The sequence below is a fragment of the Zerene cesonia genome, chromosome 19, assembly GCF_012273895.1.
Source record: "Zerene cesonia ecotype Mississippi chromosome 19, Zerene_cesonia_1.1, whole genome shotgun sequence".
In the NCBI taxonomy this organism is placed as follows: Eukaryota; Metazoa; Arthropoda; class Insecta; order Lepidoptera; family Pieridae; genus Zerene; species Zerene cesonia.
The window spans coordinates 208,217-226,477 of NC_052120.1; the positions used below are offsets into that span (position 1 = coordinate 208,217).

The 18,261-nt window shown below is 34.3% G+C and overlaps 2 protein-coding genes across 5 annotated transcripts in view; both read left to right on the top strand.

Moving 5' to 3' along the window:
- The window catches only part of LOC119834206 (reticulon-1-like), a 27,039-nt gene extending 23,391 nt beyond the window's left edge, over positions 1 to 3,648 (top strand). For both annotated transcript variants that reach the window (XM_038358536.1, XM_038358537.1), the window contains 4 exons: positions 674 to 775; positions 1,573 to 1,679; positions 2,152 to 2,257; positions 3,301 to 3,648. In XM_038358536.1, coding sequence (XP_038214464.1) covers positions 674 to 775; positions 1,573 to 1,679; positions 2,152 to 2,257; positions 3,301 to 3,355 — 370 coding nt within the window. In that variant the 3' untranslated portion in view covers positions 3,356 to 3,648. The remainder of the gene's footprint in view (positions 1 to 673; positions 776 to 1,572; positions 1,680 to 2,151; positions 2,258 to 3,300) is intronic.
- A 1,597-nt stretch (positions 3,649 to 5,245) lies between these two features.
- LOC119834208 (solute carrier family 52, riboflavin transporter, member 3-A) lies at positions 5,246 to 15,388 on the top strand. 3 transcript variants are annotated; one of them, XM_038358538.1, is made up of 4 exons: positions 5,246 to 5,542; positions 6,810 to 6,882; positions 10,290 to 11,379; positions 12,478 to 15,388. In XM_038358538.1, exons 2-4 carry the CDS (start codon positions 6,863 to 6,865, stop codon positions 12,682 to 12,684), a joined length of 1,317 nt encoding a protein of 438 aa, XP_038214466.1. In that variant the 5' UTR covers positions 5,246 to 5,542; positions 6,810 to 6,862; the 3' UTR covers positions 12,685 to 15,388. The 3 variants fall into 3 exon arrangements, with proteins under 3 accessions (XP_038214466.1, XP_038214467.1, XP_038214468.1); XM_038358539.1 differs by lacking the exon at positions 6,810 to 6,882; XM_038358540.1 differs by lacking the exons at positions 5,246 to 5,542; positions 6,810 to 6,882 and adding an exon at positions 8,694 to 8,836.
- The last annotated feature ends 2,873 nt before the right edge of the window (positions 15,389 to 18,261 follow it).

Here is an 18,261-nt window from a genome sequence, read left to right on the forward strand (position 1 = left end):
TTTAAATAGATTCAGTTTATAGAAATACACCGCAATAACTGTCTACAATAACTAACAATAACTATTAGTGGGTAGTAGTTTCTTTATGCATTTCCTAATTGTAAGTCAGAATTGTTCACAATAAGCTATTTGAAATAGTGACATCATCGTTTTTTTGTCTCCAAGTCACAGATAAAAATTAGCAAACTCAGTCATCCAACTCGAACGGTGTTGTCATAGTGTCGCTTATTCGCTTTGAAATGTTATTTCTTAAACTTTGTCTGAATAATATGTTACAGAAGAGTTTTCCTTTCGTCGTTTGCCATTTCTGATTAAGGCTTAGTGCCACACTAATGAGCTAAGATATTCACTTAGTTATGCTGCGTATAGGATAAAACCTATAATATAGAATACATATTATATAGAATTAAAAAATATATTTTTATATTAATTGATGTATTCTCATACAATTGGCTAATAGGTCAGATGAATTAGTTTTTGTACCTTCTAACTTATTCTTTCATTGTTTTATTTTATCTATCGTTAAAAACCTACGACAGACAGGATCAAAAATATTGAATTATCTTTTATTTTGTGACTTATACTATTATCATATGTATACTAAATATCGATAGGTTTCAGGAGTTTCTTGTAAGTCGTATGAAATGCTACACGCACGTGTGTTCGCTTGCAGATGGTTGCTAGAGAAGGACATCTGCGTGGGCGTGGAGCGCGCGCAGTCGCTGGCGGCGGCCGCCACCGCGCACTGTAATGCGGCGCTGCACGAACTGCGCAGGTATACTTTACGTTGTTATTTTGGAAATTTTTTGTGTCAAACTCAGCCCTTTTTATACAATCAATTTTTGTAAAATTTATGGTTCGCTCGAAAACTGCAGTCCATATTCGAGCTTCGATTGCGACGCGATAATATATTTTTAAAAGGAGAGCTGATAGGCCGTTGATCCCTCAGATTTTAATTCATTCAGACATGTGATATATTTCAATTGAATTGTCTGCGTAGAAGTTACAATCATCGATGTCTAAATAATTGTAACTTTGCTTTATTGTGATGTCGAATAACCTTATTGTTTTAGAAAAGAAGCAAAAACATTAAAATATCGAAGAATGTATATCAGTAATATCACTTTGTCTACATGCCAATATTAAGAACTAGTTTTATCTGTATTATGAGATAGGAATCTAACATAAAATAAGAATTTAGAAGATTGCGACGTATGTAAAGGTCACAATTATATTATGTTGCATTTAAAATTCAACAAATAATTTACTTGAATTAATCATTTGGGCTGATGAAATAGTTGACAGTATGAAGAAATGTAAATTTTTTCGAACACGAATTGAGTTATATAAAGCATAAGTCCCGTTCCCATGAGATTTCCGGGCTAAAAACTACCCTGTATGCTTTCTCGGGTCTCAAACTATCTCTGTACCAAATTTCATCCAAATAGGTTCTGTGTTTGAGGCGTGAAGAAGCGAAAAACAGACAGACAGAGCTACTTTAATAGTCCCTCGTTAGCAATGTTTAACATTTTTATTGAGTTGTGAATAAAACACGCCAATGCCCGTTTGCAGGCTGTTCCTGGTGGAGGACCTGGTGGACTCGCTGAAGTTCGGCGTGCTGCTGTGGTGCCTCACCTACGTGGGCGCCTGCTTCAACGGCATCACGCTCATCATACTCGGTGAGCGCCTCTCTGCTTATGTCACGTCTAACTGTCGTTGGGCATAATAGCTTTCTTAAATTTAACGCAGTCAAAATGCAGAAATTCAATAGACCTCCGTTTGAACTTTCACTCACACACACTTTTTATATGCGTCATTTATTTCTTCAAATATCTTTACAAAAGGAACCCAATACGATAATGACTTATAAATTACACGATAACTAATAAAAAAAAAATTACAAACTAACAAACTGTGCCATTCAAAATTAAAATTTTTAATAAGAAAATAATCTTATTAACTAATAATGTTTATAAGTATACCAGCACACATATCATATCTTTACATATATCTACACAGCAAATATTTTGATATTATTTTAATCAACAGAATGATACGTTCGGAAATCATTTTTATTCATATTTTTACATCGTTATTATTTGAATAACTGCTGCACACGTGTGTTAATTGTATGTAATGAACATTTTGCAGGCTGGATAGCGCTGTTCACGCTGCCCAAGGCGTACGAGCTGAACAAGGCGCAGGTGGACGCGAACCTGGAGATCGCGCGCGCCAAGTACCACGAGATCACCGCCAAGTGAGTCTGTTGTCCGCCCTTCTGGCGCTTCCCTTCTCGTCTTGTTGCAATTGATGTGGAAATCCATATTCATTGGTGAACTTCGATGATTTCTTGCGTTTTTTGATGCTATTGTGTTGTTTGGTATTTCTGTGATCCATAATGGACGTGCAGGAAATAAATTTATTTTTCAAATTATCTGCACATGTGGATAACATCACCACTGCTTAAAACGGTGAAGGAAAACATCGTGAGCAAACCGGCATGTCCGAGAATCAAAAGTTCGACGACATGTGACATCTTTTAAAAGCCCTCTAAATAAATGATTTAAAAAAAAGTGACATCTGCCAACCCGCACTTGGCCAGCATGTTGGATTATGGCCTGAACCCTCATAAGAGGCCCAGCGGTGGAAAAATATATAGGCTGATAATGATGAAAACACATGTGTTTTGCAGTGTAAAGAAATGAGTTAAATTTTAAAATTATGATCTATCCTAATAAGAATATCTTACATGCAGCACGACCAACTCGATATAATTTCTTTAAATTATATAAAATAAATAATTAATAGAAATAGTAACGGTGTCTAGTTTTTTGTTTATTATGTAATATTATAATGTAAGGGTAAGCTAGTAAGAGTTAGATTTGTGGAAAATTTCTTCTCTTCGACACACAGTTTTTATTTTCATGCTTGATGGATTCTGTGAAGTCCCCTTAAGATTGGTCTAGTTCTGATAACTTGAATGTGGTTTAGATTTTTTGGTAATAATAATCATATAATTTCTCATCGAGTTAAACTTGTTAGGTGACACTACTTTTACAGTTGTTTTGTGTATGTGGGTTTCTATATTCAAAATCTCTGAACACGTTTGAGTCATTGGAATCTTAAAATATGTACTTATATAATCGAAATTTTTAAATTTGTAATTTACGCAGTCATGCCTTTATTGTTTTTGAAATTATTAAATTCCCAGTTTAAAAACTATATTAGCTAAAACAACATTCTACAAATTCTCTTATATTTTTCTGCAATTGTTGACGAGGGTGTTTGCTTCGGTCGCAGGGTGCGAGCGCTGGTGCCCATCGGCAGGAAGTCGGAGAGTGAGAAAGACAAGTAGAGTGGGAGAGTGAGTGAGCACTACGTTCTTATTAGCGCCGGAGTTTCACTGTTTGTTATATTTATTGTACTATTAAACTATTTTACGTGTAAAGCTTTATGAGACGAGTCATGCGGAGTTTATTGTATTTGCTTTTTGAAATTTTAAATTAAAATAACTGTCGAACCAACCTATCGTTGTTTTATTGTAGTCGTAAGCCCCGCTTCAATTGTTTTTGTCGATTCGTTAAAACGAATTTTTGTCATATGTGTAAGAGATTTGACTGTTTTATGCGAAAACAATAAAGATTTTTTTCAAAGATTGCTCTTTTATTCTACCTTACATGACACACTACCGAAATTTCACATTTAATGAATAGTACCTGGATGACCGACCTTTGCTCGGTTTAACTTCGTGAAGTTAGATTGTTTATAAGCGTTTTTTTCCAAGATCGTTTAGGAATTTTTAAGTGAACACGTGCATTAAGAAGACACAAAACAATATAAGCAATTAGTCTAACCTCAAAGCAAACACTCATTGACTTCGTTACTTAACAACGCCATCTGCTGGAACTTTAATTATTCGAAAAATAGTATTATTATTCGCCAATAGATGTCAGGAAGAAAAAATAGTATTAGTATTATTATTCGCCAATAGGTGTCAGGAAAAAAAATAGTATTAGTATTATTATTCGCCAATAGATGTCAGCAAGAGTCGCTAAGTTTAAGTCGATAAAACACGAATATGACATTTTCTAAAAAAGATTCCTAGCTAGATCTATTTATCGCCCCCGAAACCCCCTATATACAATATATATATATATATATATATATATATATATATATATATATATATATATATATATATATATATATATATATATATATATATATATATATATATATATATATATATATATATATATATATATATATATATATATATATATATATATATATATATATATATATATATATATATATATATATATATATATATATATTTTTTTGTAATTCAATATTTATTTATTTATTTGGCGATCTAGCAGAAACAACTGCAAGACAGACACGAGTTTATTATATTACATACATTCGGTATAATATAACTATATAACTTATTCTCACTCATGAGAAAGATTTATGCCATAATATTATAGTATGATGTTGTCCGTGATAATACATATGAATTGCTGTACATTTTCACAAATATAAAAACTTCACATTATGGGCTCAACTTATCATATAACTTATTGTAACATCTAAAAATAGGACGTCCGAGTTGCATAAAGCATAAGAACAGGGGAAGGAGTGAACTGAATATCGATAGACCTTCGAAAATAAAGGCCGTATTAGGAATAGTGAAAACATTGATAGGTACACTGATTACTGGCCAACTTAGTACTAACATCATTATACCGTTTTTAATTAATGCAGTCAATACCTTTTAAAAGGCGTAGATTTCTTCTAAGTCCTATGTAGGTGCAAGTTGGCAGATATTTTAGATATTTTTTTTTGGAATATAATTTTCATTTACATGTCTATTTCTTGAATTTGCCTGTAATTAATTACACGGCAATAATCCCGACTACTAAAAATCAGTGAAGAAACTAGGAGCAAAACCAGTACTGCAGCATTCAGGGACAATATTTTCGTTTGCTACGGACGTGAAAATTTATCGAAATTATGTTCGCTTACACCTGCAGCATCATAAAATATTTTGTTTGACTAATTTGAATACATATATGCACATTAAGTTATACCTTTTTTATTTCCAGTTCTTCATAAAAGAAGTCAGGTTTTATGCTTTTTTTAAAACTATTATACTAATATTTATCTAGCAACACCTTTACTTCAGATTTGACAACTTCTTTAATTGACAGCTGTGGTACTCGCTCTTACGTCACTCAGTAGTTGTCACTTGTCGATTGTCACGTTCATGTCTTTCATTTCCATTGGAAGTATTGCATGAGGATCGTCCAATTTGTGAATATTTTTAAAATTTCGTGCTCTTTTGACCCCATTACTTAACAAGTTCGTATGATAAAGTTAATAATGATATTATGTATCGAAGTGAACTGCATATTATAAGCATTGGCTCAAGGATATATGAATACAATTAAGAACAATATAAGGAAATTGACGTATTTACAAGTGGAATTACCTATTTAATTCATAACTTTAGTATAACGATTACGATGAGTTTGGCAAGGTAAGCATAGTTTTTTTTTCGCACTAACTTGGAATGAACGTGCCTTTAAGCGCGATCGAATTTATTGCGTTTATTTCGCAATCGTATTAAATATTGCAAGGACTTTGAACTTTCCAATTTCTTTCCTTATTATATATACCTCTGTTTACTTAAATTTTTATTGAAATCCTTTAAATTACAATTCTATTTCACGAAACACAGCCATTGTTATATGTTAGCCAATTTAAAGTATAGAATTAACCTTATAACTGCATCATTACATATTATTAAACAACATCATTTTAAAAGTACTTTACATACCTAATTTGAAAACATTAACTAAAACAATTACAGTACCATGAAATCTTTCTATTCAGACTAAATCATTACAGATTATCACATTTTATTTAGTCATGATGCAGGTGCAGATTTGAAAAACATTCAATTATGATAATTAAATATATCTCAGCACTAGCGTAATTATTTTCATGGTCAGCAGTAATTTTAAATATTTACTTACTCATAAAAGATGTCTGTGAAAAACATGTGCTGCTTTGTTATTTGTTCTTTTATGTTTAAACACAACTAAGCTGTTAACAAACAACATTCTCTCCATTCCTAAGATTTCAGGTTGATGACATGAAATCTTAGTAAATACAACACCATAAATGCTTGCCCTAAATTATCTATTTGTCAGCTTGCCAAACACCAAACATGCTTATCGTCTGAATCTTAATGACAGTGAGAGATAACAATCCTCTGGGATTCATTATGCTTGTATCTTTGTGTGCTCCTCACTTCCATTTTGTGATTAGTTGTTGATTTGCTAATTTGAAATATTTAATACTGTGTAATCATTTTGGTAATTTGATAATGGCAGGTAATTAACAATTTATTCTTATTAGAAACCACATGGAATTTATCATTAAGCAATATTCATGTTATTTTATATATGATTGATCTACTTACTTCCAATAAGATAAATAATCAAGAAATGATTGACATATATCATTGAATTATGACTTCTTGATAACATTGGCAATAGTAATGGCTTATAAAGCTGCTATCTTTGGATCTCTTCCTTTATTCGATGTGTGTACTGTAGTGCTTATACGCTAACAATGTGCTGTGACATTGATAGTTTAACATTATCGAATATTATATTATTCAATTACACCACTAAATGAATTGATTTAGTTACCCTTTTGAGTTTGAGATTGTAATAGCACATTGTAGCGTGGGGTCGACCTGTGTAGTGTCGTGTAGTATATGTGTACCATGTCGCCAGCTGAGGCGCCGGGCGGTGACGGCGATGGGGTGCTCTCGGAGCTTCATCACACTATGTCACTTGTCATCGACAGGTACGCTATGCACATTGGCAAATTACTGTGACTCATACAACATTTTTTATTTAATGCTATGTTGTATTCATATTCTATCATCTTTGGTCTTGCTCAAAACTAAGCTATGGTGTTCATGTTGAATTATAAATATATTCATAATGTACGGGATTGAAAAAATGCTTATTCCTCTGAATTTAATTAACACATGATAGCACACTTTATTGATTTGCATTATATTTAGAGGTAATGAAAATCAATTGTAGTTTAACAATTCAATTGAATCCTCTTTATACCACTGTGGAGTATCATGTGTCCAATCTTTAACTATAAACTAACTGTTGTTATTTTGCTAATGAAGTGGTTGATAATACAATATCCATTAAATTGAAAACAAAATATTGGCGCAAGGTGAAGTAAAAATATTTTATTATACACTTACTGTGGCGCAATGTAAAAGATGCAAAATTTAATATAATTTGTATGGAATATCTAATTTAAACTATTTTTCCTTTTGATATCAACATTATTTTCTATCTCAATGAGGTTTTACATGTAATTTACTTGGCATATTTTCTTGATGATTTCAAAATGCTGAATTATTATTTTTATACCTACAACTAAAAAAGTAAAATTTCTGTACGAAGCAATACCGGTTAATAAAAATGTACCTTGTCGATGGAAGCAGTTAGGGCATTGACACTTGTAATTATTTGCCGGTACGATCCCAGTCACGGTACATCGCTAAAATAAATAATTCCTTAATACTTCAAAATGTTGTATATAAGTATGGGTATATCGAAAAAATGTAAAAACTTAAACGTTCATTATAAGCGCATCCGACTTCTGTGCCCAAAAAAACAAATTTAGTTCTTACTTAATTTTTAAATGGTTTAATTTTTGGTAAAAAAATAGGTAGCAGTTAGCTGGAGTAATCTTTATACCTAAACTAGCTCTATGTCATAAACTGCTTAACCGATATTTATGAAACTTGCACTGATCTCTAAGTACCAAGCATACTTTTGTTAAAAGAAATCATTTCCACACACAACTAAAAAGAAATCATTTTCATCTGATTTCGTGTGATGCGTACGTACGTAATCTTTAACATATGCACACTGTGGACAAACATACAAACAAACATGTAAACTTACGTACACTTAAATATGTCCAAAAAACTTCAATTTTGACTATCCTTACAAAATGGAGATTCTCAAGAGTATCATACATCCACTTGAGAATCTCCATTTTTGAAGTCGGTTAAAAAGAAAGATATATATTATTTTCTCGGTCATACATCGTGGTCGTCAGTGTTCAATGTCATTTCAATTGGATGGTCGCTCCGATACACTTGTACAATGTAATCGATGGAAACGACTACTACTTACGTAATTTCATAGGTTACATTTGCAATCCTTGCAATTAGTATGTATTATTCAATATCGATTATAAGAAGATTACTTAGAGCTGACTTGTGGGAAGTTCCGATAAATTAAATGTACTTAAAACCTAAAGTATACATAAACTAGAAAATGTTGTATGTCAATTTTTTTTTCTTTGTTTTATCTAACCTTAAACCTAATCTTAAAATAAATCGATATACTCGTATTTCTTACATTTATGTCATACGAAACTTGGAAGCGTAATGCGGAAGTTTTGTTCTTATTTGTATATACAGTATGCATATTTAAAAAAAGATGTTGTTACCAACACGTATATTATGCATGGATATTTCGAGAGGCACCTTTCTTATTTTCATTGTTTAGTTTTAAATGAAGCTTATATGTAATATAATTAATATACAAATTTCTCGGAATAGCCTTAAAGTGTTTAATTTAAGAAATAAAAATACAACGCCTGAATAATTTTATGAGTTCTTTTTGTTGCAAGACTCGCTTGCACTTGGCATTGCAAGAGCGTACCTCGGTAGAGAACCACGTGCCGTCGGTCTCCCTCAAATCATGAGTAGCCATCGGTAAGGTTAATGTTAAAAATTCATACAACGCCTTTAAACTAATTTAATTCGTATGTTTTATGTTTCATACATTTCAAATATAGCAGTTTTTTAGCACGTTTCTTATCTTATTGGTCAACGGCCTTTAGTATATCACTATATAGTATAAAGCAAAATCGCTTCCCGCGTCTGTTTCTATGTATGTATGCTTAGATCTTTAAAACTATACAACGGATTTTGATTTTTTTAATAGATAGAGTGATTCAATAAATCATTTCGAATTTGAATTTAAATTCCGAATTTAACTTCAAATGGGAGGTTTATATATACATCTTTAAACATCAGCATTCAGCAGCAAACGTGTTAAACTACTACGAATTTAACGCGTCCGACGCCGTGGGCAAGACCTAGTAGATGGATATAATGATTTAAGAAGAAGTGATTTTAAACCAATAATTTATTGAATCATTTTCAGTTATCTTTATCATTCACCAGGCAGTGACTTGTGTAATTTTAAAATACTTAATTCTTTTATATTGATAGATTGCTGCTATCGCGGTTGGTAAGACACAATAAAGATAACAAGTCTGACCATTTGAAACACAAATTGTTAGCTGACGTAATCAATTTTCGTTTTGAAAGAAAATAATCCTAGGAGGTTGTTTTTATTCGACCGTATACAGCAAATAATATAAAGTACCAAATAAGAATAATAATCATAAAATAATCATAAATTTCTGTAAAAAAAAATACGAGGAAATTTTTAATTTCGATAAGCATCAGGTTAGATGCCTCAACAAAACCATGAAATGTGCAAATAATACCGCTATGATTTATTTTAACCGACGTTCCCAAAAACGAAAGGCAGCTCTCAAATCGACTGACAATTATTTTGTTTTGCTACTCGATAACTCTGTGGCCCGCGGTTTTTTAATCCATTGACGTGATTCTTCTTATTATATGTGTAATAGGAAATTGGCATTTCCTCATGGCATGGCCTCCACTCTCCCCAGGGACGTCGGTGAGCCTTTTTGTAGATGAGAATCATATGGTATTCACTTACTAAGAGTTCAAATTAAATATTTATTTTTATCATTGCACTATTAAATTCTTACATTTATGTACTGCACCCACGCAACAATAATGATCTAATCACTGCTTTAAATGAACCTTTATTACTTCACAAATAAGGTATATTAACACTAAATTGAAAATATATAAACAAATTCAAATTTTCCCTCAATACGAGCGGCTTTGTACTTATCACAATCAGTACTAACTGGAAATAAATTCGAAACGTTCGCAATATCTTCTTGTTTCGCTGCACAACAATAAACGCTATTGTACCTATCTATCACTACGAACCGTAAAACAAAGATAAGCCAAAATCTTGACACGAAATAATATAAGCCTTTGTAACGCTTCGGAACGTGACATTCTAGTCAATGTGACTCGGGTGACGGTTTGTTTGTAGATTAAACGAAGAAAAAGAGCGGTCTCCGTGTTTGGAAGCACAGGACATCAGCGTAAAGATGTTTGGGTCACAGCGGCGCATCGCTCTCGACGTGCTCCTCGTGTGTTGGGGCCTCGGCACCTGGCTCGGGGTCAACGGGCTGTTTGTGCAACTGCCGCTGCTCGTGGAGAGGCTGCCGGAGCAATGGGCGCTACCCTCCTCCATGGCGGTGGCCATTCAGTTTGCAAACATCGGGCTTCTCATTTACGCCTGCATTCGCAAAGTGACTCGAATATCGGACGCTTTCTGCATCTACGGGCTGCTCGGCATCGGCACGGCGGCTCTGTTCCTAAACGCGTTCCTATACTCAGAAACCGCAGTGATAGGCGGAACCGAGAGATCTATCGCATTCCTCGTTCTTACGTTCTTCGTCGCTCTCGTCGGATGCACGAGCTCGGTATTGTTCTATCCTTATTTGAGACATTACCGTGAAATGTATCTAGCGACGTACTTAGTGGGCGAGGGCTTAAGTGGCTTCATCCCGTCGATACTCGCCCTGATCCAAGGTATCGGCGGGGAACCGGAGTGCGTTCTATCCGCAGACAATTCAACGATGAACGCAATATATCCGCCCGCTCGATTCGACTCCAGGATCTTTATAATTTTGCTCGGGCTGCTGTCCGCGCTGAGTTTGACCAGTTTCTGCATCCTGCACAACTACTCAGGATTCTCGTCGGAGAGGGTGAAGGAGAGCGCGGCGGCGAAGGAGGAGGAGGCGACGCTGCCGCGGGAGTCGCTGTACCGGGCGAAGTGGGTCGGACTGATGGCGCTGATGGCGAGCCTGAACGCGCTGTTCAACGGCGTGATGCCGTCGGTGCAGTCATACTCGTGCATGCCGTACGGCACGCAGGCGTACCACCTGGCGGTGACGCTGGGCGCGATGGCCAACCCGGTGGCGTGCCTGGCGGGCGTGTGGCTGCGGCCCGTGGCCGGCCGCTGGCTGGGCGCTGCGCTGGCGCTGGCCGCGGCGCTGCTCACCTACATCCTGGTCACCGCCGCGCGCAGCCCCGCGCCGCCGCTGCACGACCACACCGCCGGAGCCGTCCTTGTGGTGAGTTTCATCTCTCAACAAAACGCATTATTCATGGCGAATTGACGATTGCTGATCAAATGTTGATTGATATGCCTTTTTCATATTTATTCGTTTTACATATTTGTTTGAGTCATAAACTAGGTAATCCAAAAAAACGTTGAATAAGACTTGGATGAAGAGTTTTTCTTTATAATTAATGGAATAACTGTTTCTATTGTACATGATGCTATTGCTTGATAGAGTTTAATTTATAAATTGAAGTCATATAAGAACTGAAATGAAACAATTTATGCGCTGTAATTTGAATACGAACATCTCTAATTACCAACTAATCGGTCTGCAGTCGATTGCTTCTAAACGCCCGGTGTTGGATTAGAATTGAAACAAGATAGCTCCCTAATGTAATAATAAGCGCCGGCACAATTATTTATCAGATCAGGCCTTCATGCTATGATTGTATTGAAAATTTTCCAATAACTCCTAATATAAGATAATAAATTACAGTTAAGTTTATATTTTGTTGTATAACACAAATTTGGTAGGTAACAATAACACCAATAGATAGTGATAACTCACAGGAATTGTTATATATGTTATATTATTAGTTATTATAGATCATGATCTCATTGAATATCAAAGTGCTTCAATAACTATTGTGTGAACGCAAATCTTCACAACAATACAAAAAAATAAATTGTGGTATACAAGATACTCATGAATGTGTGGACCGATTTAGTTATCATTAAATTCACCGCAACCCATATAAATAGATAGATGTGCGAATACCGCAGAAATGTGAACTTGTTGGATTGTCAAACAAGGTTATAATAGTCATAGTAAATTCACCACTGCGTGCTCAGGATTCTTTCTACATGAGCTAGATCTAAAGAAGCAAATTACCATTAATCTTTTTTCCTTTTTGGTACCCAGGCCAAAGTTTTAGTCAGAAGTTAACATGTTCGGTTAAGATATTATCGATCGTTTCCGGTATTTTCGAATTCTCCCTCCATCCCCTAATCAATTTTTATGATTGAGGTACGTTAATGACTGGTCATAATGAATTGATCAGGGGACTGGTTCACCACGAATTGCAACAAGTGTTCGCATGAATTGCAGGTGTTCTGCTGGGTGGCAGCGAGCGGGCTGATATCGTACGCGCGCATGTGGGTGTACGGGTGGGCGCGGCGCGGCGGCGCGCGGGGCATGCGCGTGTGCGGCGCCGTCGGCCAGGCCGGCTCCGCCGTCGGCTCGCTCACGCTCTTCCTCATCATCAACTACACCAGCATCTTCCAGCAGGCGCAGGTCTGCCCTATGCATATATAGCGGCCTTTGATCTCTAGCCAAATCTAGTACAGTGACATTCGAGTTGAGACGTTGTGTCCGGCGTTGAGGAGATGAAATTAATCGTAGCCGCAGGACGGCGAAGGTCGCTCCGTGCAATACGACAGACTGCCAACGACCTTAAAAATGTTTTAATTGACAAATAAACGAAGCGTGTAGTGAGTTACCGGTGTATGTATGCCTCGTCTTCGAGGCTTAAAGTTTCTTGATGGTGGTGCAAAGTTTCTACCTTTAAAATTGTTTGATGCTTAGCTTTAAGTAGTGAATTTACAAAACTAGCAGTGAAGAGCATTGTATGTGCGTGTTGACATTACACGGCGAATGTTGACTGTCATTGTTAAGGTCTTGCACGAATTCAGAATGCAAAAAGTGAATATGAAGTGTTATTGTTAGTTTTTTAGTTTCGTAACGGCCGGAGTGAAGGTTACAAAAAGTTAATAATTTTTTGCAAACGTGTTATGTGCGTCGTATATTTATTTATTAAATTTTATATTTTTAAAAGAGTGAGTATATTTTGTTGGCTGTTGATTTGAACTTTTTTTATATTCTCATGAATTCGTGTAACCGAAGCGCTATGTTTATAAGCACAGATGATATAATTTAGGTTTAAGTAGTCAAATAATGAATTCGGGAGCAATTCATACGGTACTTGAGTACTATATTTAGGTTTAGTGTTTTTGTCGAAACGTCGCGCGACATACAAAAGTTATTAGCTGAAGCTATTAAGTGCGATGAATTTAATTTATTCATTTTCAAATAATCACGTATATTCAATAGATCCAAAATTGTAAATAGACGTGACGTATCAGAGATATATAAATATCAAAAGCTTCATTTTTAATATTAGGTACTTACATTTTGTTCCCTATAAGAGTATATTATAAAATAGTGTTAAGAAATTGTATATGTGTGACGTTTGAGGGTTTGTGACACACTAAATGTACTCTAGCGTAGTTGTTGGAACGTAATATTATTGTTAATTATTTCATAAGCTTGATATTATTGGTACGCTTGCTGTGTCTGGTACGCGTCAGGCTGGGAGTGAGAACCCTAGAGTTTATTTAAGATGATAGGATGTTAAAAAAGGGCTAAACACTAATATTCTGGTTATTATATGATTTTTTTTTCTATAAACTGTCATATAATAATATCGTGTATTAGGAAGAGACGAATATAACAACTGTACGGCACATTGGTCCCCAAACTGGGACAGCCTGTATCTCGGGGACCACCTTCCTCTTGTATACAATTATATTTTATTTGTTCATTATTTTGTTATACAGCTACATCTCATATTTCGATTCTGTTTTAACCTTAATATTAAGGTAACCATTTTTTTGTTTACTGCCACAATGCTCTATGAAAAAATTATTAATGTTATAAGAGAAACTACAGAAGAACAGTATTTAAATAGAAGTTGAAGACTTATTATCAACTGTTGAGCTTAAAATTTTTCTAAAGTGTGTCAGGCTTTGTTGATTTATAGTAAATAGTTTAACCGATAAGACTTTACAAATGTTTGCGAAACTTTACTGGGACGTTTTAAATTTATTGTTTATATTATGACTTAAATATAAGTACTTATTTACATGCGAATTTTATTGTTTTTGAAGCTATTTCGTTTATTTATTGGCCGTTTTTATTCACTTAACTGTCTACTTAAGCTAGTAGATATAGTTCTCTGTTTTATGTATTTTGATTTTTTCTAAGAATATTGCTCAGATTAGATTTATATACTTTGATCCGCTACTAAATTTGGATCACTGCCTGATCTTACAGCAGCGGATAGTGACATATTCTCGTCAAAATTTCTGGTATAGCAATTTTTTGTTGAGGCTTTGAGCATAGATATGATACTTGTCTTTAGTTAGAGATAGGTGACGTTAGATTTTGTTTCATCATGTTATTTCAACTGAGTTGAAATTTGTATTTTATATCGTCATAAAGTTTATTTTTCTGTCGAATACATCTTTTGTTTAAATTATACTGTAGTTATACAACATTTGCAGCGCAAACCAAATAGTGCAATATCATTTATTGAGTCGTGTTAATGTCTCTTATAATGTTTGTATCGCCAAGTAGAATTCGGTGCTGCACTTATCTCTCTTTAAGTAAAGGATATATTAAATTAACATTGCATAATCAGAGTGGTGCCTCCTCAGATATATGTTACATATTGAAATAAACTCTAAAGGAAAAATATTATTTATCAATGGATATATTAAAAAATCATTCTGTACGTAATACCACGGATAATATATTAAGAAGCAAGGTAGAAGCTAGGTAATACCATAGTATAATGAGAAAGTAGGATAGCTTCATAAAATCTGACTTTAAGGAATTGGTAAAATATATCATTAAATTATATTGTTAAAAACCTAATGCTGTTTGTTGTAATGTAAAATAAAATGACAACCCTTGGCGCAACGCAAGGGTAGGCAATTGACTCGTCGGACTTAGTAAACCTATTCTTATTGTACTATGGTAATTCACTCTCATCTAAGCTGGCTAAAATTTATTTATATTAATTGAATGATATATCTGCTCCTTATGCTATAATCTGCAATACTGAGTGGTGATTCCAAAGGTATCCAGATAGTGATAGTAGCTGTAAGCAATGACCGCTATGCGAGTTGCGGGTGATCAGAATTGCCTCGAACTTTAGACAATAAAGGATGTTGAGAAGGAGATTGTTTTTTTTTTTACCCACCCAATTAAAATCCAGCCGTACAACCTGACCGCTAAATGTGAGTTGAATTAAGCAATCAATTCCATTTTTTTAATCATAGCAGACACTGAACTGGTGGTTCGCTTGATGGTAAGCGATCACCACTGTATATGAAATCTTCATGATAAGTGTCAGAATCTCAGAGTAGCGCCTCTGTGAATGTGCTACTACCCGTTTATAAGGGATACGGGATAAGGAAAAGATTGGTGACTAGAAAGAAGGAATGGACGGGGAAGGGAAAGGAAGAGGCAGTCCTTAGTAGCTACATAATATAAAATATTGCATAGTATTAAAAAGCGATTCCTGCCGGCTAAATCGGACGCCGTACATAGATACAGTGATCACCTAGCCAACGGTATTTTATTTTATTTAGTATTTAGGTTTTTTGAAATCTGTCGTGTAGTTCCTGAGATCAGCGCGTTCAAACAAACTTCAGAAATGCAGCACATTTTGAATTTTATTATCGTGAAAATTCAGTCATATCTAAATCACGATTGCATTAATAGGGTACCATCGAGCTAGTGTGATGCTGGCTCCTGCCGCTTTCTCATTATTCTGTTAAATTGACTCGTGGAAAGCGTATTTTCAGTATTTTAAGCTAATTAATTTTATTAAATTTCTTATAACTTAGTGTATTACTTGATTATCTATCATGCGCTCAAATCGAATCTGCCAATGCACTAATGCGAAACGTGATAAATTAATGAGTGTAACTCAGCAGATAGGGTTTGAGAATGGTTTGCTTGTCCACCAATATCCTAGAATGTATGCTTGCATCACAATATCTTTACACATATTATAAATGCGATAGTTTGATTCTTTCCTTAAATTCGCAACTGATACTGTTATGATTCACTGTCTGGACTCTGGAGGTAGAAAGGTAGAGAGTGACATAGGCTACTATTTACCAGTAACTAAGTGTATAATCTATAATGTATGCTTTCCGCTGTGGTAAAACATTTAATTCCTACAGGAATTTCCTTGGACTACGCGGGTCGAATGCAATTATTGAATTATAAATATCTAGATTTAAACAGAAAATTATGGTTCACTTACTTTATCCGCGATTAGTATCTAATATAATACGATGACATTAAATATAAATAATGGCATTGATTGTATAAAGTAGGTAGCTAATTATTTTCCTTGAAGTTGCGTGGTTGCCTGTTTGAGCAGTAATTTGATTGCTAACCGAGCTAGCTGAACTTCTGTCTGCTAATCATTGCAATTGCTTTTTTTTAACGAAACGTTTAGATATGCCGTCTTTTTGGAAAATTGTTATCATAACTTAAAAGAATTCAATTCAATTTTATTTTATGAATGGCAGTGCAACTTAAAAGAATTATCATTCACAAAAACTTGATCGCTCTTAAATTAGACCTAATTGTCAATTGTCATAACTAGACCAAAGATTAATGGATAGATAGACCTAGATTAAAATGGGACCATATGACAGGCATCAGCTTACAAATAAAAAAAAATCATAAAAATCGGTTCGTCCGGCAAAAACAAGTCACACAAATTATCATCAATTTTATTTTTGACAAATTAACAATAAACCAATTTGTTATCACGGATTAGCAACAAATTTGCCAATAATCGTTATAAACAATCACTAATAGTGTTCCAAATGACCCGATAGTGAGGGCCGGACTCTGGTTATCAACTTTTAAACGTAAAATACCTAATTAAAAACCGTGTAAAGTGCGAGTCAGACTTGTGGACTGAGGGTTTTGTACAACAATTGTTGTTTATTGTGAAACTTAAAATTTATGCTTTTATTACTTTACTATTTATGATTCATAGGTTTAAACTCGTATTGTATTACGAGTATGTTATTTGTATCTTTTGATTGTGTTGGGTTAGATGTTTATTTTTTCATAGTTTATGATTTCGGTAAACTTGAATATTCGATATGAATTTCAACTTGATGCTGCACACAGTCGACAGATATAAAATAAATAAATAAATTTAAATCACTCGATCGAAGTTTTCTTATATAATACAAGAACTAAAAGTTACAATCCTTACCTTCTACTAAATGAATCGTTCCCATATATATAACCTTATATTGCGTAATAGATATGCAGGTACGTATAGGAAAATAGATTATAATTTATACGATTTTTATGTTTATGTGACCTTATGTTATGGTCAAAGAAAGTTAGCTGCCCTTTTTTGTATTGTAATGAGTAGGTATAATATATACATATAATTAATTCAGTATGGGAGTCAAGCACGCTTCGGCACGACTTTGACCAGCTCGCGCCGGGGAAGGTAGGTCAGACCACCACAGAAGATCAACGTGAAATAGTAGCATGCTCTAAACGGTGCTTCGATGGGCGGCCGATATCCGTTTCCTTATCTTTCCTAATCTTTCCTAATTCTTTTCTTTATTCTCTCCATCAATCCTTTACTAATCCCTTATCCAGTAAAATTGGCAATCCATTTGTACCCTTGCTGAGTATCGCATAAAAAATGCATAAAGAAAGTCGATATAATTACACCTACTATGAGAATTAATATCAATTGCAATGATTAGTTGACATTAATCCGATTGCATCGCTGGCTATAATCGGTTGAACGATCGAATTACCTTCTACTCAAATATGCAACTTCGGAAGTAAATTATTATTTTAATATGCTTACCTAGAAAAATTAGAAAAAAGTTTCATGATTAGTTATGGGTGATAAAGTAAGTGAATTAAAATTTTATGGGTTTATATCTAAAAGATAAAATATTGATACATAGAAATATACCTACTCTTGATGGATATGACATACATAACACAGTTAAAAATTTAAATCAGAATTCAGGTATTGTAATTTAT

Coding starts and splice junctions, on each gene's coding strand:
- LOC119834208 (XM_038358538.1), top strand. CDS start 6,863: ATGTCACTTGTCATCGACAG. Junction 6,883..10,289: donor ATGTCACTTGTCATCGACAG/GTACGCTATGCA, acceptor GTTTGTTTGTAG/ATTAAACGAAGAAAAAGAGC. Junction 11,380..12,477: donor CCGCCGGAGCCGTCCTTGTG/GTGAGTTTCATC, acceptor CATGAATTGCAG/GTGTTCTGCTGGGTGGCAGC.